We start from the raw sequence: 25,241 nt of genomic DNA, 5'->3' as shown, positions 1-25,241 counted from the left end.
CTTCTAGAGAAGAAAAATCGTTACTGAATCAAAGGTCTAGACAAGCGGCACTAATTTTCAAGTTTAAGTTTGATTTTGACGTGAATCGCTATAGAATACAAATGATGATAGATGAAGAGAAGTGATTTTCCTGAAGTCAATTAAATGTCCAAAGAATATATTCCATCTCCATTCTAATCTATTTATTAAAACCAGCAGTGAAACAAATCTGCTACCATTTCTGGTTTCAATATTGATTGAGGAAATATCACACCATACTGATCGAATCCTTCACGTCATGTACACGGCAGGGGAGGACTTCTGGGGGTTGCGGTGGGTTGTAATACTGCTACTTAGAGCTGCTTTTAAGGTATGGGTTTTATTTATATATAAAATAAGAAAGCTTCCTCTTCTGGGGGGGGGGGGGCGATCGCCTCGATCGCCCCCTGGATCCGCCCCTGGTACACGGTGATGATGCTACTTCTTGAAAATCATTAAGAATATTTTATGAAAGATACTTCGATTTGTTTAATGTTTTTCCTATCATATTGATAATGTGAATATTACTTTATATAATCTATACTTGTTCTAGACTCTCAAATATACAAATCACTATTTTTATTCATATTTATTTATTTTGACTAAGAGAACCGCTGCTAAACCCATGGAGAAGGTGCTGGGGGCAACGGCTATCTTTCTATAGAGCTAAATATAAAATTATTGCTACTACCTAGGTATTTTATTCTAATTTGATGTAAAATTCCATATTTAAAGCCTACAAACACCGTGTGCGTGGGTTTTCTCGGGGTTCTCCCGTTTCCTCCCACTTTCTTCATTCCACCATTTCATTCATTACTCATTATCACCGTCTCCTTTAGCCTAACCGGCATAACCGTGGGACGTAAAACTCAAAGATTTCATTTCATTTTTTTCCATATTTGAAGCCTACAACAAATAATTCTTCTGGATCCGCTAGTGAAGAGGACTGGAAAAGCATACCTCGAGGATCACAGTATGAAAAACACAGTTGTAAGTCATCGTTTATAAAATATTTTGGAATGTTGTTTAGAATTTTATTACACTGATCACATTTGACGCATCTTTGCTCGCTTACATTTAGTTCTTTGTCAACAAGTTCAGAAAGATTACATACATTTTAGTTCACTTTGCTTTGGTACAGAGAGAGAGAGAGAGAGAGAGTAGTATATAATTCTCTGCACAACACAGAAAACTACATTCCGAGTGGTCAATCCTATGGTAAAATGTTAACTTTTTCCAAAAATCAACGAATATAATAATAATAATAATAATAATAATAATAATAATAATAATAATAATAATAATAATAATAATAATAATAATAATAATAATAATAATAATAATAATAACAACAACAACAACTAGGACATTAAAGAATCAAGTTCAATTACAAGTTTTGAAAAAAAAGGACATACAAGTTTGTATGGTACATGGAAACGTGAACATTTTTTTTCACATTATATATAAGAGATATATACGTAGATACGATTCTTTTAAGCTGAAACAAGCTTCAGGTAGAGATTTTAAAGATCAAATATGTCAAAAGTGACCAAATGTGGACTTGATTCCCTTATATACCGAACACGCCATATAGTTGCAGATGTACTGTACAAAGGAATAATTTCAGAATAATTTCCCGGGGCCAACATGAGACTTAAAGTAATACTGCGATAGTACTGGTAGCCCACATTCAACATGAATGGAGAGGGGAGGGGGAAGATCTTGGAGTTCTGGGAGGAACTTATTTTGTGGGTTATTCCCTGATTCATCATTGACTGAATATACGTAGTACATGTCTGATGCATTTACTTCCTTATTACACGTGAATTTTTTTATCTGCTTGTGTTACGATAATATATTATGAATTCCAGTTACATAATCAATCATTACTTTTTTTTCTTTTGTAAGACATTTACCTCAACATATGTGTTTGTATGTTGCGTATTTGCAGTTTAACAAGACAAAAATGTCACTTGCAAGCAATATCTACAGTCATACATACAGACTGTAAGCTCTGGTATTTACATAATAAATATGTGTAAAAGTACTACGTTCAACAGCGACATAAATTCTGTCAACATTGACATGTCATTTTCCGCGAACTCGAAGCATCCACGTATGATGTTTTTTACTACGTTTTCATTAGTAATAGTTATATCACACTTATTTTGAAGGTTAAAGAAGTGCGTTCGTTTCTTAAATTGATTTCACTTTATTTCATTTGATTTCAACATAACAAGCAATGTGCCTACTTACATTGTTGTGTGTAAAATCATTATTATATACTAGTCTGATCAAAGGATAACTTTAGAAACATTTTTACATGCAGTATTCGTTTGTTTCCCAATTACATATTACCTCTATTCATCACATTACATACAATCCTTCTAAAAATTGAGTTGAGTTGAGTTGATTTTGAGTTTAACGTCCCGTTCAGCAGCGAGACTATATGAGACGTGGACCTACTGATTAACGTGGAATCCGAACCACATGAGCTCCCGCCGGGAATCGAACCCTCTAAAAATATTGTCATATAGCCTACATTTCATATATAAAACAGTCACCAACGTGGAGGATGGGTGCACTGTTCAACAAGCTGAGTAAACATAAAAATGTTCTGGATATACACGGTATCAGCCAGAATAGATTTCGCAAATACATTATAGCTAATTCTATGTAACTCTGATATGAGCATTGTAATTGGGTAGAATTACCTGTTGTGTTCTTCTTAAAAAAAATAATTAATTGCAAATAAATAAATATAAAAGCCACGGGGGCTCAGTGGTAGAATTCACATCTCTGGCACGTGATTTCCCTGGTTCGATCCCAGTTTCTACCAAATAAGGTTTGTATGTTGTTCACGTTTCTCCGGGAGTTCTCCCGTTTCCTCCCATTTTCTTCACTTTACCATTGTTATCCATCTCATCATCACCGTCTTCCTTAGCTTCGATGCATAACACGTGGGAAGTTAAACTAAAAAATAACCTTCCCAATATATATATCGATATTTGGAACAATTGATTTCTGGATATCTGAAATAACTGCGTTCCGAAAAAAACGCAAAAGTGACGCAAACTGTCTTTTTTTATTCTTTTATAATCGTAGTTACGTAGTACGAGTACAGTACTATGTACTAGTAATTTATCGTATGTTCTTCAACAGCGTTTTCAAGAATAGACTAACTCTTATACAAGAAATTCAGTAATCAAAAATATGAATTCAAGAGACAATCGATTGTGGTTCCTCTGTTAAGTTATAATATACAATTTAATATCGGAATAATCTTAAATACATAAAATGTTATTTTGGAAACCAAGAGACTTTCCTTGCTGGTGAGTGATGACATAATAAAGATTATACTCAAGAGAAAAGTGAAATTTTATGCCAGTTTGCTGAATGTCACGTATTTTGATATTCTAAATCTGGTCACCTTAATAAGCACTAAACAAGCTTTTTATTTTGGGACTAGTAAGATGATAAAATACAGTATGTACAAGGAGATGAGTTTATGGTCAAAGTTATGATTAACTCGCAAGTTTTAATTTTTGTTTTACTATAAAAATTTTCAAACGTAAGACACGAATCAATCGATAGATCGTATTGACCTGGACAAAATGATATGGTTGATGGTAAAGTCTCATGTGTAGTTTCCAAGGAAACTGAGGAAACGAATTTTCATGGCGTCATTTGTTTATGGAATAGATTTTATTTCTTTATGTATTGCGTATGGAAAATACGTACTGTTAAGTAGCAGATTGTATATACTGTTTGATTTCACCTAACAGTGACTAACATTATCCTAAGTGACATACATAATCCTAACGGTGACCAACATTATCCTAACAGTGACATACATAATCCTAACAGGTGATAAACATTATCCTACCAGTGACACCTTAATCCTAATAGTGACACACGTAATTCTAACAGTGACCAACATTATCCTAACAGTGACATAGGTAATCCTAACAGTGACCAACATTATCTTAACAGTGACATAGGTAATCCCAACAGTGACTAACATTATCCTAAGTGACATACATAATCCTAACGGTGACCATCATTATCCTGTGACATACATAATCCTAACAGCGACAAACATTATCCTAACAGTGACATACATAATCCTAACAGTGACACACGTAATTCTAACAGTGACCAACATTATCCTAACAGTGGCATAGGTAATCCCAACAGTGACAAACATTATCCTAAGTGACATACATAATCCTAACGGTGACCAACATTATCCTAACAGTGACATACATAATCCTAACAGCGACAAACATTATCCTATTATTGACATCCATAATCCTAACAGTGACACACGTAATTCTAACAGTGACCAACATTATCCTAACAGTGATAGGTAATCCTAACAGTGACCAACATTATCTTAACAGTGACATAGGTAATCCCAACAGTGACTAACATTATCCTAAGTGACATACATAATCCTAACGGTGACCAACATTATCCTAACAGCGACAACCATTATCCTACCAGTGACATACATAATCCTAATAGTGACACACGTAATTCTAACAGTGACCAACATTATTCTAATAGTGACATAGGTAATCCTAACAGTGACCAACATTATCCTAACAGTGACATACATAATCCTATCAGTGACTAACATTTTCCTAAGTGACATACATAATACTAACAGTGATAACATTATCCTAACAGTGACATATGTAATCCTAACAGTGACGCATATGGTTACACTACTTGCAATTTTACAATATAGTCAAGAAATACTCACCTTGAAGCATAAATCAAGGATAGCTTTCTTTTACTCCCTAAACACTATTCAATGCTAAGAAAATGAAATCATGTATGCTCACTTAAAAGAACGTATATCAATATGTAAGTTTTAAAATATACTTTAGTAACCTATCTAGAACAGAGACAAAACGAAAATCACTACAACTTGTTTACAGCGCCAAATACGTCTTCAATTTCAGAAATACTGAACCAGTAGTTCCAAAATGTGTTATCAATATTTTATGTCATCTTAAATAATAATTTATTGTTTCGTTATCTAATCTCTTACATATGTTCCATTCCCCTTCATATAAAGTAAATAATACTAATCTTATCGTGTGCAGGTGCAAAATATTGGCAACTTATTTCTGAATTTTTTGTAAGGCAAACAAATGGAATAAAAAAAATACTCCTATAAATAGGAGTTACGTAATTCTCAGACACACCTCTAGGTTATCGATATGGCGACAGCAATATATAAATAACTAGTAAATTTCTGTATAGCAGAAAAAGAAAAAGAAAAATCATCGTTCATTGACTTCTAGCAAACCTTGATAAGCACTCCGCTGGACTTACTTCCCTTAATAGGTTTGTTAAATTTAAGCCCCAAATTTAGTGGTCAATAACTCGGAAACTAAAGGTCTCAATTTGACCAAATTTGAAATGTTGATAGATTTATACAAGTCCAATATGCATGTGAAATACCGTGGTGTGCAGGCGTTTGCTTCCTAAGTTATTGACTCTCAAGCCTGAGGGTTTACACTCAATTAAGTCCAAACCCCAACTTCAAGGACAAATAACTCGAGAACAAAAGATCTGAAAAACGTAATATTTCATATGCGTAATAAGCTCACGAAGGTCTACCGCAATGAAAAATTTGGTCAAGATTGGATGAGTTCCATCAAATTTTCAGCACTCATCAAATTCAAGAGAGCATTTTATCAACATCCGGAACACTCTACGAGAAACAGAAGTGGTTGGAATTTACTAGTACTTCCGGTTTCAATATTGATTTCCATAAAGGAAAAACGGTAAGAGATATCGAAAAGCAGTTCTATACAATCGATTCATCGTTCCAAGAATAGATTCCGTCTCCTTCATCAACCCTCTATTCAAACCGGAAGTAGTTGAAATCAACAATTCCCCATTTCAGTGTTGATTGCCAAACTGAACCAAGACGATAATAGATAGCGACAACAGTGGCGTATTTAAGGGAGGCTTCTGGGCTTAAGCCCTCCCCGAAATCTTACTTACTATAGTAAAATAAATGAAATATCTTACCGAATTTTCACATTTCCAGGCAAAGCCCCCCCTGAAAGTTAGCAAAGCTCCCCACGAAACAAAATCGTAAATACGCTACTGTATATATATAGTCCACAAAAATATATTTCATCCCTGATTGATTCCTCCATAGCAACAGGAAGTTATAGACATCAGTTAGCACTTGGGTTCTCAATGTTAATCTCAGTAGGACACAAATACAGTAAGAAATAGTGAGTAATGGTTCTTTAATATGGATTCATCGTCCGTAGAACAGGTTTTATCTTTGATTTTATTCCCTTATTGCAACCACTACTTCAAGTTTCAGAATTGAATTCGCATACTTTGGAAGTTTACCGCAGTTTCTCATTGTAAAACGAAACTACTACTACTACTACTACTACTACTACTACTACTACTACTACTACTACTACTACTACTACTACTAATACTACTACTACTACTACTATTACTACTACTACTACTACTACTACTACTACTTATTATTATTATTATTATTATTATTATTATTATTATTATTATTATTATTATTATTATTATTATTATTATTATTATTATTATTATTATTATTATTATTATTATTATAAGCTCCTTCAAACTGTTTTCAAGTAAAGATCACGTTTATTAATCAAAATGTTCCACAAACCACAATACCCTCGTCCCTTTGCAAAACAAATTTATCATTCAAAATAATCTTTCAAACACATGCTAATTTCAGTATACTTACATTGTTAAAGTAGGTTAGTATTAATTAAAATCTCCTTGAATTTATATTCGTATTAATAGAAGAAAATACAGTATAAGTTTTTTTCTTTAGTAACTAGAGGCTACCCAGAGTATTTTATTGAGCACATATGATAAACTTCATAAAATGTCAGTCCTTGGAGACAAAGTAAAAGACGCTTGCTTCTTTTTAATTCCCCACAACTACTGTATGAGATACGATCATAATTTAAATTTTCTTCTTTCTTTTTGTGTGTGTGTGTGTGTGTGTGACTAATGATCAATCTAAGATGACCACAAAGGAAAATCCAAGACCATTTACTGTCCGCAAACCCAGTTTGAGAAACTTTTACAAGAAAGAGAGAGAGAGAGAAATAAATAGAAAGATATATAGATATAGATACGTTTCTGAAATGGCCTAACTCCAAAATTGAAATTTTCCAGGAGTGAAATTTGAAGTTCAATATCCCATGAACAATTCATATTCCCTTTATGTTGGCAACCAAAACTATAACCAGGGTTGGCCCTACCACATGTACAACACGTGCATTGCACGGGGCCACAAAATTTGTCATAACTATATAATTAAAAAAAAAAATACTTCTTGTTGGAAACAGACTTCATGATGATGGTAGTTAAATTTGCTAAGCTGACCTATCTGAATACTTCATCCTTAAATCATGTTTAGGCTGCATTAGTTTAAGTTCACATGAACAGTGCTAAAGCAAATAGTCAAACAAATTCCAACATGAATTGCTTGATTGTCAAATACAAGAACTCAATTCTCGAACAGTAGCGAACACCTGTTCCATTTAGTTAGTTATCACAATTTCTATATGAAAACTAGGCTTACCTTTGTCACAAACAAGTTCCTTAGCATTGAAGGTGGAAACAAGATTTTATTTTATTATTTTAACAGATGTAGAAGGAAAATCAAGAAATAAAAATAAAAGAACTAGTCACACTGGAAACTGATATATTGAGATTCAAGCTCGATATTGAATTCATAATAAGGATTACCATCTTTCTTCTGCAAGTGTGTTTGCGTTATCTTTCACTAACATAATAGATTATTATTTAAAGAAACAGACACAACGAGATTGTATGTGTAGTGTTTAGGCCTTTCTGAGTACGAGTGCTTTTCTCTCCCCTTCGTTGTTTATGATAGGGTAGCATACTTAAAATCGTGGCTTTTATGATTTGTTCTCTCAGAAGAAGTGGGCGTAACAAATGATACCTTTGCACTGGGCGGCAAATTGACTAGTGCCGGCCCTGACCATAACTATTTAGTTTAATAATAATAAACTAATAAATGTAACTATGCTAACAATAATAACAGTAATTCACATGATTGTGAACCCAAAGAATGGGATAGGCTATTTAAAGAAACAAAACATCTCACCTTGGATGTAGTCAGGGAATTTGTATTAAGCTGTTCTTCCGTCATCTGAAGGAAAAAAGCTGCAGCAATCCAAATAAGATATTCGTATATTCAATGGAAATCGCACATACGTATACAGTACAACGGAGACAGAAGATAGGAGAGAAAAATTCACCTTCCACACACAACGTTTACTCACATACTGAGTGCCAAGTACAGAGGAAACTTGTGATGCCGCTATGAAGAGTAGGCGTTTTCGTTGCAGCTACTAGTGTTGAGTAATGGATGTCATTTCTTCCCATTGTATCGGGAATTATGATTAAAAAAAAAACTCACGAGTTCGTAGTACAAAAGAAAGGTGTACTCAAATTTGTCACCAGAAACAGACAGAGCAGAAGAAAGCCTCTGCTGGTCATATCATCTACCCTCGATACCTTTTAGATGCAGGGATGGACTGGCACGACAGGCAACCAGGGAAATGCTCGGTATACCCACATTTTTACGGTGCTCTCCAAAAGTCTTATTTTAACAAAGAAAATCATATCAATAAGTTTCCCTGAAATATTTATACTATTTTTCTGGAATAGTACATAAATGAATTCGAGTATTTTGTGAATCTTTGTTCGTAGTAATTGATAACTTTTGAAGGCACAGGTAGGCCTAAAGTTGGGTAATTTGAATTACAACTATATTGTCGGAACTGTCTTCTGAAATCAAACATCAAATTAAAACAACATTTCTGTTGGAAATTTCTCTATTTCAAAATTAAGTGTTATGTTATAATTTATGTTATACTTAAAATCATATCGGGTTACGGACATTACTACTTTTTGTGAACAACTGAAATGATGTCCTCCCAATATCTGTACTACAACTCTTTTCATGGAGCTAGTCCATTCCTGTTTAAAGCCTAAGAATTTTAAAATTATGCAAATAATAACTTATTAAAATATACACGGTAATCCAAAGATCCTGTTACACCCCATACGTATTTACATATTTTGTGAGGGGGCGCGGTGGCTCAGTGGTAGAGCGTTCATCTCCGGTGCTTGGGGTCCCTGGTTCGATCCCAGCTCGCGCCGTGTGGACTTTGTGGTGGACAAACACCGTGCTCGTGGGTTTTCCCGGGGTTCTCCCGTTTCCTCCCACTTTCTTCATTCCACCATTTCACTCATTTCTCATTATCACCGTCTCCTTTAGCCTAACCGGCATAACCGTGGGGCGTTAAACTTAAAGATTTCATTTCATTTTTCATATTTTGTGATGAGCTAAAATTATGGATCAGAAAAGCATACAACGTGATAAGAGTCAAAGTAGTAATTTAATTCAGAGCGCCTGTGTACACCCTATCATGTTTGTAACAAATATTTATGTGCTTAAAGGTACGTCCTGAAATTCTACGTTGCATTGCGCGAGTAATCGTGGAAAATGCATGCCGAACAGTTTCTTTCAGTTCGTTAGTTGTATGGTAATGCGTCTTGGCAACTTGCTGTTTGATGTAACCCTACAATGCATTATCACACGATGAAAGATCAGGACTTCGGCGAAGTCAGTTCAGAGGTACTGGTAACAGTGAAATTCACGTCCAATCCATCTATTAAGAAACACTTACTTCATTCAGATATTCTCGCACGGCAACCAAATAATGGGCTAGTGCTTCATCTTGCTAAAACCAAACACGATCGATAAACCTTTCTACTTGCAGTTAAGGGACACCAGTCCCGCAACATGGTGCCATAGGATTCACTGTTGTAGTACAGGATCTCTCCGCCCGTACATGAATGTAACGGGTTTTTATAGAATCATCTTTATAATGAAGTAGCTTTCGCACTCAAACAAAAACTTGTTACACTATTGTCCCCTCCTTCCTAATAAATTGCAGCTAGTGCAATGTAATAGAAACTTATTTATGAACATCCAATTGTTACTGTGACTGTATTGATTGGGACTTAATATCATCTATCGAAATAGACCGTTCATTTAACTGTTTAACCATGTTCCGACTGAATTATATTTTTTTACTATAATTTGATATGACAGTAAATTATGATAAATTGAGGGTACATTAAACTATATAAAAATACGTTATGTTTTTATTGTTGCTAAACAATCCCGAGGGAAAGGGGACTCAGGAGTCCCGTCAAGCGAATAGGTTTCGACATTATAACGCACACAGATGAGCAAAGAAAATGGGACTTAAAATCCCGACAGTCGGAAAAGGATTAAAATATTATAGTATAATGAAACCTATTAAAGTGGCCACCTAACCCTAGCATGTATTTAATGTCTCGGTGTGTATGTTATCGTCACTCAGGAGGTTGGCTACTTGTATTAGTTGAAACAAAACACAGTCAACTTAAACATGTATACCGGATAGCACACCGTTATGAATAACGTAGTGTGGAAATTCGGAGGATAAAAAAAATCATTACTAGAGACCGGATGTTTAGGCACTAAAAACCTGTAAAATAGGCAGGCAAATAGGCACTAAAATTTATCAAAATAGTGAGTAAAATAGGCACTAAAATGTAACTCGAAATAATGAAGATAAATACTCAATACCATTAACAAATAGGTTCAGGTCATAGATAATGTTCAAAGAATATAGAAACATACCTGTTTGTTAATTTCTTATTTTATTGTACATATCAAAACGAAGCTTGTTATGCATTCATACATACTGGGTGAACCTAAAAGATCTGCACATACTTCGGGAGGTGATTCGTGATATCAAAAGAAGACCTGTTGCATGATGCATATCAAAAGAAGGCAAAAAGTCCTGTGGCATGTTGTGGAATTCCGCGTCATGTACGAGTGACAGGGGTGCCATCTTAAAATTAAAAATCGAATCCTGACAATTGGAACGAGACATAAAAGTGTGCACATACTTCGGGAGGTGTTTCCTGACATCCAAGAGGACTTTTTGTCTTCTTTACATGTCACGAATCATTTGTCGAAGTATGTGTACGATTTTCGATTCCAAGTTGGCACCTCTGTCACTCGTACACGACACAGAATTCGACAAAATACAAGAGAACTTTTTGTCTTCTTTTGATATAATTAATCACCTCCCAAAGTATATGCACATCTTTGAAGTTCACCCTGTATGTACATTGTAACGCAGCACGTGTTTGTATTTACAAACACTTATTATACGTATATATGCGTCTTTATTTATGTTGTATAAATTATATATTTTCCCAATAAAGGCTTATTTTAAAGAAAATGCATAAAATAGGCAACATTAGGCACTAAAGCAATTATTTAGGCAGTAAAGGTCGAAATAGGCAAAATAGGCAAAATAAAATTGGCTTAAATCGAAACTATAACCCCCCACATAAACTTTGAAACGTTATTTTTGATCATATCTTTAATATTAAAGAATAGGCATTTTGCCTAACATCCGGTCTCTAATCATTACACACGGAACTTGTTCAAAATAAAAGTGATACACAAAGAAAACTGTTTATGTTAAGTGTCTTTGGTTCTACAGAAAATTTCCTACTTGCGGAGTACTGTATATGCTAGCACTGTAACCCAATTAGATGCTGATCAACTTAAGATGTTTTGTTGTAGTAATGAGGGATATATATTGCAAGAGGTCAGAGGGACTCCATTTGTTACACTCTAAGCTCTAGGCGCATATTGAAAACAGCCGAGGCATGATACAGTCGAAGATTTTTTGTATCTTCCTGGCATATGAACTTATGAACAAAATAGTCACGTTTTCAGTTGCAACCATTTTCAAATCTAGATGTCATCAGGGACTTTTCTCAACTGTCAAATTCTTCTGGTTACGAGTAATGTTTGGTGATAAATTATTTACACTATTGTTCCATGGGTTAGTAGAATGTGATTTCCATTTTAAGAGAATGGGCGACTTACTTTTTTAATTTACGAACGTTTCAAATTCGTGGACATTTCTGTGGGTCTTCACTTATTTATAAATATAACAACATTGGTAATCATCTGGTATACTTGAGAGACGGAGATAAATAAAAATTAGTGAGATCAGTAAAGTTTCTCCTAAATAAGACAGCATTAAAAAAAAAAAAAAAAAAAAAACTACAGTACATACCGTGGGGTACCTATTACAGTATATGGACAACAAACTTTAATTATAAGTAAGTGAAATCAACTAACGAAAGAGAAATGACCTTCGAAGTAGTTAAATGCAAGACCATTCCCCTACAACAAGAGGAAACAATAGAAGCGCAAAACTTTTGCTCGTAAGATACCTAAACCATTAACACTTTACAAAGTGGCATCATTTTCAAGGAAATACAGCATTTTACAATTGCCAATTGCCAATCTATACATTCAGAAATGATCAATAGTTAAAGTCAGATTTAAAGTGTTTTTTTTTTTCCTACTGGTATTTCAAAGATAAACCAAATTGTCTTTTCTCTACTATGTCGTAAACAAAGACACAATCCTGTGAACACATTAAGACAATTGATACTAGTCAACAAGAAAATCGACAACTTTTGACGTACAAACGAACAGGATAATCCAAATTTTATTTGTGAGAAAAGTTGAATGGACAATTTCGCCGTATTGATTTGGAAAATATATATATTTTTTCAATGCTATAGTATTACTCCAGGATCAATAATTAAACATCGACTGAAAACAGACAACTGGTGTTATTATTCAGTTCAAAATCTTTTGTCGTTGCGAATTCTGTCGAGGAATGTGAAGCTTAAAATATATAAAAAGACGATCATGCCTGTTGTGCTGTATAGTTGTGAAACATGGTTGCTTACTCGAGGGGAAAACGTAGATTGAGAGTAGCTATCTGAGAATAAAATACTGAGGCAAATATTCGGATCCAAGAGGAACAGGAGCCGGAAATGCTGCAGTGGCGGCTTTAGCAGGTAAGCCGGGTAGGCACGGGCCTAACCAAAATTTTGAAAAATATATAAACGCTAAAAGATACAATACACAGCAAATATATTTCCCACTATTTATATTAATAGTAGATAATTATTTAACAAATAGCATCATTCACTACTGTAAAGTAATTTCCTACTGTCATTAATCAATCAAATATGTATATGTATCCATAAACGAGTGAGCGGGCCTACCCAAAATTAATATCTTAAAGCCGCCCCGGGAATGGTGGAAGTTTTATAATGAGGAACTGCATAGTTTGTACCGTTTACAAAACATTGTTAGGGTCTTCAAGCCTAAGAGGCTCATGTGAGCAGATCATGAAACCAGAATGGAAGAAAGTAGGAACGTTTTCTAAGTTTTAACTGGAAATCCAATCGGAAAATGACCATTAGAAAGACCTAGGCGCACATGGGAGAATAATATTAAGATTGGTGTCACAGAAGTAGGAATACAAAGTAGAAACTGGATCCAATTGGTAAAGGACAGAAGGGAATGGCATTAAACCTCCGGGTTCCGTAGGCTATATAGTTAGTTACTTAGTTACGCTATAGTATTTTTTTTCCATAAAGTTGTTATTAACCTGAGTTGTTGAATTTGACTGTATGGATTTGACTATATCTACCTCTATTCTAATAACAAAAAGGCAAACGTCTCGGTCTATCAGTGCATGCGTCAGGCTAATTTCTAATAGCAATCAGTCACGCAGTAAAGAATTAGAACTTTTAATTAAGCACTATTTTAACCTAAATACACAGAGGATCGAGGGTTCGGGGGGAACAACTAGTTACTATAAAAATATGAAACACGCACCTGTATAACAATAATTGATGATTTTTTCCCCCTCTCTCACAAAGCCAATATTTTTTCTTGAAGACTTCTGAATTTAGTGAAAAACTAATACCAAATATGCAAGACCAATATTTTTCTTCTCACGATATGTAGGTATACTCTACTTTTGTCACGTGATTGTAAATATTCGACATGTATAAAACCGTTAACGTCTAGGCTATTTTGGGTTTTATTGGTATGATAGAGATAAGCATATTTGAATTTATTGTTCTGTGTACATACCTTTAATGGACAACTGGTTGTAACTCCCGGTTGTTTTCGAAATATATTTTACAATATTACTAGTGCAGGATTCGAAAAATTGCGGTCGCCAGGTCGACTGGAAATAGTCTGGCACGTAGCTAATTTAAAGCCTATATGATCGCGCCTATAGCTCATATCAGAAGAAAATATTTCCATCACTATTTCTAACGTATAATAATAGGTATAATAATAATAATAATAATAATAATAATAATAATAATAATAATAATAATAATAATAATAATAATAATAATAATAATTTGTCTGAAGATGGGACATATATCGATCGATAAATCTAATCTGCAGAACAAAATTACATACTTGAGGGTAAAATCTTCTGCGTAGTTTTCGAGAAAATTGACAAAATTATTTATTTTTGTTAACATTAAAATTGATGTTATACAAAGACCATGTTGAAATATACTGTTATCAAGTCTTTTATTGTGACACTAGCATGACAGTGAACTTCCTGATGGCTATATGGTTAGCATATGCGCCTTTGGTGCGTCAGACTCGGGTTCAATAGCCGGTGTGAGCCTATGTGTTTCGGACCTCACGTCCGCGCCTCATATAGCATCGCTGCTGAACGGGACGCTATACTTCAAATCAACCACCTAGTAAGACAACAGACAATACGTACTATCGTTAATGAGGTATTAAGAAAATTATCATTAACTCTTAAACTTCGTTAAACTGACCTCGAGTGGGATAGACACGAATGTGACATAACAATAAACATGAAGTATTTTCGCCTAATGGTGAATTAGGTTTAAGCATATACATTAGTATTATTATATGTACTACTCAAGAACTTTTGTCCTATTATTTATTTTAGTTTTTTTTCTCCATTTTTCTCGCTCAACAAATTAAAATTGAAATGAAATTTTAGTTTAATGTCCCACGATTGTGCCATTTAGCCTGAAGGAGATGGGTGATTAATATGAGTGAATAATTGAGAAATTATTTTTATGCTCCTTCACCGGGGATCGATCCCGGGACTACATGCACCGAAGACACACGTGTTATCCACTAGACCTCTCCCGCTCATAACTTTTGGGTGCTACTAAGTAACTAATGACTGCAAAATAGTGCTTATATTATCAGTTCTATAATAAGTTCTTTTCTTCAAAATACATGTATTTTCTGTTATTTGGCCATCTATCTAAGGTCACCAGTTTTCAACTTGACCGGTGGTGCCCCTCATAGATTTCACTGTATTTGTAAATAAATCATTCTAGAGTTTACCATAACATGTCAACATTTATGCAGATATGTCCACAACATGATGCTGTGTAAATATTCTTGGTTATTTATTTCTCATACAGTATATTTAAACATATTTTTCACTGTTTCAATACTTCTCAACACGTTTTGTTTCAAGTTTTATGCTGTAGCATACACCCACACCAGCTTTAACTGTAGGTTTTGGTTCCGCAAATGCGGCTGCTAAAACAATGGACTGAAAGAAATGTCTTGTATTTCTTTCATAAAACAACTGAATTGAATTTTGTTTAGCCTTTCTTTAGTGTGTGTAAATCTCTAAATAAACTTATGATTCTAATCAATAACGAAAAACTCCATACGAAATCATATCGAAAGCAAAAACAAGGAAGTTGTTTTAAAATTATATAACATCTCAGTAGATATAAAAATCTCTTAAGTAATGGTGGTAATACACAAATAATTACAAAAGGAAATATGAAACAGTTAGAAACAAAGGTATCCATAACACCTACGCTAAGATCTTCATACGTAACAATACACGTACATAATATGAGCATGTGAAATGATTCATAAAGTTCTGAAGAAAGGCAAATATGCTTAGAGGAAAATGTTTGTTTGTTTTGGAGTTTAACGCTCTTCTTCAAACGGAGGATATACAGCACGTGAGTGGCGTAAAGAATCTTTGCGGAGCCCTAAGAAAGGAGTTCTTATATTGGATAATAATAATAATAATAATAATAATAATAATAATAATAATAATAATAATAATAATAATAATAATAATAATAATAATAATAATAAGAAGAAGAAGAAGAAGAATGGAAAAATTTACAAGGTTTGTAAGAACGTTGATTTCAATTTCACTCGAATGTTTAATTTAAGATTCTTCACTACAATCCGTATCAATTTCTTGATTTTTAGTGAACAACTTGAAGATAATAAAAAGATATTGAACATTACAATCGCGGTAGCGCAGACGGTAAGGAATCTCCCTACTACCTATCACTTGATAAAACAGGACTCGATCTGCAGTTAAGGTGACCCTGATATTCCTCTTGAAAATATGTCAACGTGGAAAACCAGAGATTGAAATGTTCTGCTGAATAATTTACCTCTACGCACAGCGTTTGGGCCTGTCCTCTAGCCGCTTAACTTATAATTTTTTTTGGCAAAAGTCGTTCCAAATTTTATAATTTTTTCGGTACAATGTAAATATGCTATTTCAATTTAGTCATTTCGTCAATAAGCATTGGCCTTCAATGCAAAATATTAGCCAAAAATAGTTAAATGAATCTTACCGACATCTAGCGAACACCCATACACACAGCTGCGTATGGCGAACGTAAGGATTCGTCGTTTAAATTAATATTTAGATCTTTTTTCTTTGCACGAATATATTCGTGTTCATAATTTTAGGGCAAAACAAAAATAACGTAATAATTCGTGGTTTTAAGTTAAGCGGCTAGAAAGATACGGGAGAGTACAATGATGACCCTTAATTGCTGAGAATAATAACAAGAAAAATAACGTATTAAAGGCGATTGTTTGCTTACTCTTATAAGAAGTTAAATAGCTGAACATAATCTCATAAACATTAAGATTTCAGCAGCCCAACTATAGCAAGTAGTATAATTAAGAAAGTGTAGGCCATAGGTTTTCAAAATTTTCCAGGATATATATATATATATATATATATCCTGGAAAATATATATACGGCTGTAGTCGAGGCTACACGGCGCTACACGCCGTATACCCTCTGCTTAATCATAGTCATGAGAGTGTACCTTCTGCTTCAAAGTGTATAGTTTCGTTTATATTTATTTCATCGGGCCATGACTCCAATGATAGAGTAACTATATCACCACTTTCCTCTTATATTCTAAGCAGGTGTTTAAATATATGTCATAAAAAAAATCCGACTCGATTTTTCTGTTCCTTCTCGGAGTGAGTTGGTTCCTTCTCCATACCTACATCCATTTATGTTATTAATGCTGTGGTTTAGGTAAGGAGTGCCATCAAGAAAATAGCACGAAATGCTTTTAGACTACAAAACAGTCATGTATTCTTTATATTATTAACAATACGATTTACATTTGTTCACTAAAAAAGGCCTTCAATGTCTCTTATGACAATGATAGATGATCACAAATCAGCGTGTACCCTCTGAAAATTTTAGGCCTACAGCAGTGAATTTGAACTATGAACTTTCTCTCCAAAATCATATATGCCAAATTATTATTATTGAACAATACTTAATATTAACTATCTACGTTTTCGAAACACAAATATATTAAGCATTATATCTCAAGATTTCTTGGCCCTTGTACGCATCCCCTTCATATTGCTGGGAGTTGTAGGGACTATTATTATGCCATGTAAAACGTGGATTCCTAGTTTAACAGGGATCCAAAACATGTGATCTCACACCAGGAGTGGAAGACCAGCATTCAGACGCTGGCGCCCTAGTGTATAGGCGCTATTTCTCCATTTCCTCGCAAAAAGTAATGTAATTTCAAGTATATTTCTACTTACTGAATTTGAAGGCGACGTTGTCCATTCTGTTTTAATACATGCACATTTTATACAAAAGGATACTTTTTAATATCGTGAACTACAGGAACACATACATGGCAAATAGGCCTACTTAGCAATAATTTAATTTATTCTGTAATATATAAAGCAGGGGAAAGGGACCGAATACCGTCCTAGGTTTCTGCGTACTCACTTTAGGTGCTAATCTGGGCTTATAGGCTTCTTGTATGCTAATGTTAGAGGTCACGAAGAAAAGGTATTTTATATTAGCAAGTTACCCAAACTGACTCCAGATAAAAATTACTAAAACAAATACCAGAGATGATTTCAGAGGTCACCATGATAAAAATCCCTCCGGAACTATGAATACCTCCCTCCCCCTAGGGGCCATACCTTCGATTATACTCAATGGAATACCAATGTATTTGTAATGCTACTTTTTACCTCCCGTAAATGGAAAGCCCCACTTTGGAACGGGAGAAGGGAGGAACTTATGAAACCATTTCTGGCAAATATTGCAAAAATCTTAGGGAAAATGTAATTGAAAATTCTATGATGCGCAAAAAACAAAGAATCAAATAAAATATGTATAAGAATGTAAAGGAAAGAAGTTTCCGAAACAGGACACTATATCCTACAATGTGCGCCAACCCACGGAAAACATTCAGGGGGCTGGGTGAAAGTTTGTTACTGTAAAAGTTTTTTCTTTCTTTTTTTCTTTTTTTTCTTTCTTTCTTTCTTTTTTTTTTTTTTTTTTTTTTTTAGTGATAGTTTTCGCTAATTTATCAATATACGAGTATGTATACTCATATTTCATGGAGAGTAGCCATTTGTCAAAAGTTATCCTAAAAGAATGTTTCGTGAAAACTACAAACAGGAAAAGGACACTAAAGCGAGCCCCCTCAAAGACAATATTACGGGAGTGAAGTGGTCTAAGCCACTAGAATCCGGCGCCTATACGAAGATAGTACTTAGCTCACAATATTCCTTTAAAACAACGGAAAACCAGCTTACTTCCACATCATTGTGTATGCCAGTCGCCTGGAAGTTGAAATTTAAAGTTAACTGCAAAGTATAAATTTAGTGAACGGGAAACCACCGCTTGTAAGGTAATATTTTCATGTTACTACATCACTAACAGCAGAAGAAAGAAACTATTTGTGGTGATGTAATCATATCAATAAGGAAACGTCATGTCACCAAAGTGACTTTGTAATTGATGTACTGACCATCAACAAAGAACTTCTACAAAATATATATATATATATATATATATATATATATATATATATATATATATATATATATATATATATATATATATATATATATATATATATTTAGCTATAGAGACAACACGGTGGCTTATTCCTACGAGAAATTCCTGTTTCTATCCACTACTATATGAGTTTGTGGTAGACAAGCTGTCTATAGGTTTTCTCAGAATTCTCCCATTTGCTTTCGCATTCTTGTTCCATCAATACTTTTCATAATCATTCACTTTAATTAATCATCCTTTCCTTTAGACTACGGGGCATAGAAATGGAACATAAAAGTCAAGGATTCATTTTTATATATATATATATATATATATATATATATATATATATATATATATATATATATATATATATATATATATTGGCTACAGCAATTTATAAGCATTAAAAAGTTTCGTTAATAACTCTTTTTCTTTCAGTATTTCGGGAACTATAAAAACACGTTGTGAAATTCTACTAACATTCTACTACGCTAATAGATAACGTTATTTTGGCAGGTGTATCATTGTTACGAACCTTAAACGCATATAACTATGTCAGTTGCACTGTTCACAGTCGCGTTTTAGGGCACAAGTTGAGCCCATGGCATTTTTCTTAAGGATGGTGGGGTAATTTTTAATTGAAAATGACAAATCAAACTTTAATTATACCATAATAATCCATAATAACGCTTTTTAAAGAACGTCAAACATTTCTGAAATTAAATAAAATTTAGTGTCTACCAAGCAAAAAACAAAATTGTCACAACCTATTCCGGTCTCCTTTACTGCTATTTTCGTTTTTAGGATGGAGATAGAGAATGGTAAGTTTTTGGGGGCTTGCTCTAAAGCACTTCGCGGGGATAGGCACCGTTGGGCTAGTGAACAATCGAGATATTTGATCTAATATAAAGTCTCCCCAATACCTACTACTACTACTACTACTTATATTAATAATAATGATAAATAATCTTTATACGAAGGAAATATGTTCTCACCTTGGGTGTTGTGGTGACGGCGGAACTCGTGTCAGGCTGTTCTTCTGTCATCGGAGAAACGTAAAGAAAAGAATAAAAAGGCTATTATAATTGAGTAATCACCTCCACTCTCTCTCACACGCGAATATTCCACCACAGATGAAGAGCACACGCGTTCACCTCCGACCACCACACACGGTAGACTCTCACATACTGATCGACTGAGCTGCACCTACAGACACCGACTGCCTTGAAGGAAGAACTCACTTGTTTGTTCTTCCTGCTTCTACGACTTCAGCTCCTGTGATGCCGCGAAGACGTGGGCGTGTTCTTTTTAACTACCAGCGTTCAGCAATGTCATTTGTTCCCGTGATTGGAACAGACTGCAGAAGCTTTTTCATTAAGAGTCTTTAATTAATTACTTATTGATATATATGGGCGGCTGCAAGGTCAGTTCGTTATACTTTTACTTTTTTAGGAATATAAAAACAAAAGCACCTGTCACTTATTTCATATTCTCTATTATTAATAGTAGTAGTAGCTTCTATTGAAAATATACAATACCTTTTTTTTAACTTTCAATAAACCAACTATGAAGTAGCACCATAGTTACGCACCCATGTCTCGAAATGTCCAGAAGACCCGGATGTGAACATATAAATATCTGGCTTCCAGACAGAGTATATTAAGAAAATAGGAGATTAAAGAAATATAGATAAGCAGTAAAACAAAGAGTTATCTTTAAATAATAAGGGAACAAACAAACAAAGCAAATCTGATTCACTGTCAATATTGCGTCACTGATTTGTAGTCAACCGAGGATATATATATATATATATATATATATATATATATATATATATATATATATATATATATATATATATATATATATACAGGGCTGGATTTAGGGGGGTGCAAAGGTGCACGTGCACCCCCCCTCTTCGTTGTTAATATACACTATCTAAAATGAGAAGCTAGTAGTGAAAATACCAACACTTTCCGAAACTTTCTGCCATCAGGTTTCCGTTTGGGGCTTAAAAGAAAGCAAAGCTTTCTAAAAGCAATGGTTTAAATCGATTTTCAGAAGGTTGAAGGAAAAGGATTCACCAAGCAAAACAATACATTTGATAAGTAGGGGAAAACACAGAAGCCAGGAGGATAGAAGAACATTTTTTCCTGCATCACACTTACTACCCTCTTTAAAATATTTTCCTCCGTTCTATGCATCAGCGTTGTCAGGGGTAAAGAATATTGTCACATATCACTTTCAAGAATTTCAGTGTGATTAGTTATTTTGGTAGTTATTGGTGAGCCCTCCCCCCCTCAGAAAATCTTGGATCCGACCCTATATATATACAGGGTTGCCCATTTTAATCTTTCCACGGAAATATCTCGGAAACGGTTGAACATAAATAAACCAAACAAAAACTCGAATAGGGAATGCCATGGGACACACCCAATAGTATTGTTGCGGTGCCTCTCATTACCACCCTTCATGGAAGCCTGCGGCCTAACTTTAAAATTTTAAATGGAAACATGGGCAAGTGATACCTCGTTCGATAGATATTTAAAAACTAAAAAGCCTTGTTGCAAAAGATTTTTCATATCGGTCACCGTATTCAAGATGGCTGCCAAGACATGGTGCTTGTATCAGATAAAACGTCCAGTATCCTAATATGAAAACGGTTGAACATAAATGAACCGAACGAAAACTCAAATAGGAAATGTGATGAGGCACATCGGTTGGTATTGTCATGTTGGATCCCAGGGCCACCTTTCACGGACGCCCAGGGCTCAACTTCAAAATCGTATATGGAAACATGAGGTGAGTAATACCTCGTTCGACATATCTTTAAAAACTAAAGAACGATATTGCAAAAGATTGTTCGTATGGGTCACCGTTTTCACTATGATCACAAAGGCATGGTACTTGTATCAGATAAAACATCCAGTACCACTAATGTGAAAAAGATTAAAGATAAATGAACAGAATAAAAATTCGAATAGGAAACCATAGAGGTTATTTATCATCCACGGCTCGAGAATGATGTAACGGAGAAAAAGCTTACTAGAGTATAATTGAGATAATGCAAACGAGGAAATGTAATTCTTAGAAAATTATGTTTCCGATCTCCCTCCGTAAGTGGGTGAAGCGGGAATAAATGGTAAAATCTCAAATTAGAATCCCAGTTTTACTTGCAATAAGAATGGTTTGTTTGAAACACTTGTGTGTACAAGTGACTGGTACTGTAATGAATAAAAATAGGGTGAAATTCAAGTTTAACACTTATTTGTATTGCAAAGTGTGATTGGATGGGAAAAAGAAGCAACTGAAATGTGAAGCAAAGGATTTAATAATACATGTTTGGCATTTGCAAACATTTCGCCTGCTCCTTCGCCCCTGATAATTTAACGCAATGCGTATCAGGTATTTGGGAGGTATCTGCATCAGTACGTGCCGTTTCGTTACTAAGGACCACAACAGAGATTACCCTGCAAGTTATTCGGAATGTGAAGCTCATATTCTATCACATGGAAGAAGACATCATCATCATAAGTATTCTGCCTTTATTGGCAGGTCACTTGCCGCAGCTGAGAAGCTTCCATGCTCCACGGTCCTCCGCTAACCTTTTCGTCTTCGCGTATGATCTTTCTGTTTTAATATTATCCATTAATTGTAGTCTATTTCGCCCCCTCCCTCTCTTTTCCGCCACCATACCCTCTAGGACGTCCCTTATGATACAATCTCTTCTTAGGTAATGCCCCAACCAGTTTCTCTTCCTCTTCCTAATAATATTTAAAAGTGTTCTTTTCTCACCCACCATTTCTAACACTCTCATTCGTTTTCCGCTCGACTCAACTAATTCTTTCTATTCTTCTCCACACCCACATTTCGAAGGCTTCCAGTCGATTTTCGTCACCTTTATGTAATGTCCACGTTTCTGCCCCATACAGTACAACACTCCACACGAAGCATTTTATGAGTCTTTTTCTCAACTCTTTATTCAAGGTCCCACAAAACAGACTTTTCTTCCTCCTAAAGGCTTCTTTCGCCATTCCTATCCTTACTTTTATTTCACGTTCGCACTTCATGTTATTACTAAGAATACTACCCAGATATCGAAAACTATTCACTTGTTCTATTTTCTCCTCTCCTACTTTTATATTTGACACACACCCCTTCGTTCCAATCACTATGGCTTTTGCCTTTCTAACATTTATTTTCCCGTGTAACGTGGGTTCCTGTCACCACGGCATGGCGCGACCTCAGGTTGCGGATCGAGGAGAAGGCCTCTAGATATAGAGGCTAGCTGCGAATATACTGAATAAGCAGTCGCAGACAGCCGACTAGGAGTGGTCCTCCAGCTTGGGGGTTTGGGTAGGGTTAACAACCTCAACCTGTAAAAAAAAAAGCACTTGTTCAGAAATATTCACAAAAGCCTCGGACAAGGACTGATAACTTGGCACGACCTCAGCAAAAGAAAATGGACATGAGATTTGGAACATGGAATATTAGGAGTAGGGATGGTATCGAGACGAGACGAGACTTTATATAGTCTCGGTCTCGTCTCGGTTCATAAGTAGTGGTCTCGGTCTCGATCTCGTCTCAAGTCAAAAATCGCCGTCTCGGTCTCGGTCTCGTCTCGGTCAACAGATGCCTGTCTCGATCTCGGTCTCGAAGGTCAAGTCTCTGTCTCGTCTCGGGTCTCGTCTCGAAATATATAGTGTGAAATTTAAATTTTGAAAGTATTATTGTCGTAGAGTCTGTCGTTTCCACTTCTTATTTTTTGCCTTCATTTTTGACTTAGAAGTATGGTATGATGTACCTCTTCGTAGCTAATTTGCTGGCGCTAATGCTCTTCATGTGTGTGTTCCAGGTTCAATCGTCAGTGGGTATAACATACCCGGGATAAAACCCTAATAGTAACTCATATTTCGCTTTCAGCAATAGACTTTGTCTCAAATAGCTTCAGTACTGTCATGACAATTAAACTCTATTAAATTAACCCCAGTACTATACAGTAGTTTATTTCCTTGCTTTGAATCAGAATTGTTCAATACCTCCTAACGGATAACGCAACACATAGCAGCACGAATGTATTTAATCGTACCGAAATTGAAATTTTACAATTTCTCAGTTATTATTCAATACATTCTGCTTTGACTGTCATTTTAAAAACAGAATATCATATTCATTATCTTAACAAATAGGGTAAATTATTACCACAATATATATTGTTTCAAATTGATCAAATGTTTTATTACCGTTTCACGTATCAGTGTTTAATTGACACTTTAAAACAGGAACTTCCTTAACCTTATGATGGGAGCTACGACACTCATCTTTGCTACCTGTGGTCTCGAGTTGGATCACCAAACAAGTTACATTCAAAATCCGATGTTTCGTATAGTTCGCGTCTCACTTTAAGTACATTATGTTTCTTATACAAGTTCATAAGGTCGTAATGTATTACATAAGCATATATCCAGTGCCGTAACATAGATGAGCTCTCAGCGGCTTATTCCTGAGCTCTCAGCGGTGCATGTGATCTTTATTCGAGAAAACAAATCGTGCATTCATTACGTTGAAATTTTATATTGATTGAAAATTACTTGCGAAACGTGGACATACATATTATATAGGTATATAGGTAATTCGAGCTATATGTATCTATTTTCTCTGTCCCGGCAATACGAGTAATTCTTAACTTTCTAGTTTTCTTTTCTATTAATTTTCGTAGCTTTGCTGCAATACGAAGAGTCAAAAATATTTTTTTCGCTGTACGAATTTCGCTAAATTTTGGGTCCGTTTTTACCCTTCCTTACCCAGTAAAAGTTATATATATAGATATATATATTAACTTTATTAACTTTAGAGGTAGACTATGCTAAGTCACTTTTTGGTCGAAATTGATTTAACAATACTTTTTAAATAGACTATGTTCTTTCTAGTGATGTAATAATATAAGTCTAAAAGCATCCTATTACTTTGTAACTACTTAGTATAGTTTGAAAAACAGTACTATAGATCTTACTTAAGGAACCAGTTTTTCGCTTCTCCTGTGAAATTACGAAATTGTAACTT

General features: G+C 34.7%; 1 protein-coding gene across 2 annotated transcripts in view; it reads right to left on the bottom strand.

Annotated features, from left to right (window-relative positions):
• LOC145688450 (uncharacterized) overlaps positions 1 to 20,799 on the bottom strand; it is a 63,613-nt gene extending 42,814 nt beyond the window's left edge. Inside the window, exon 1 of one of the 2 annotated variants that reach the window (XM_081762710.1) lies at positions 20,717 to 20,799. Coding sequence is in view for 1 of the 2 variants with exons in the window: in XM_081762690.1 (XP_081618816.1) it covers positions 20,174 to 20,224 (51 nt within the window). In the remaining variant the exon portion in view is untranslated. Of the gene's footprint in view, positions 1 to 20,173; positions 20,671 to 20,716 lie in introns of those variants that run through there. The other variant, XM_081762690.1, reaches the window with a different exon arrangement.
• Positions 20,800 to 25,241: the final 4,442 nt, after the last annotated feature.

Source organism: Thermobia domestica, chromosome 1 (assembly GCF_964235325.1).
Source record: "Thermobia domestica chromosome 1, izTheDome1.hap1.1, whole genome shotgun sequence".
NCBI lineage: Eukaryota > Metazoa > Arthropoda > Insecta > Zygentoma > Lepismatidae > Thermobia > Thermobia domestica.
This window is presented reverse-complemented; position numbering and strand designations above follow the sequence as displayed.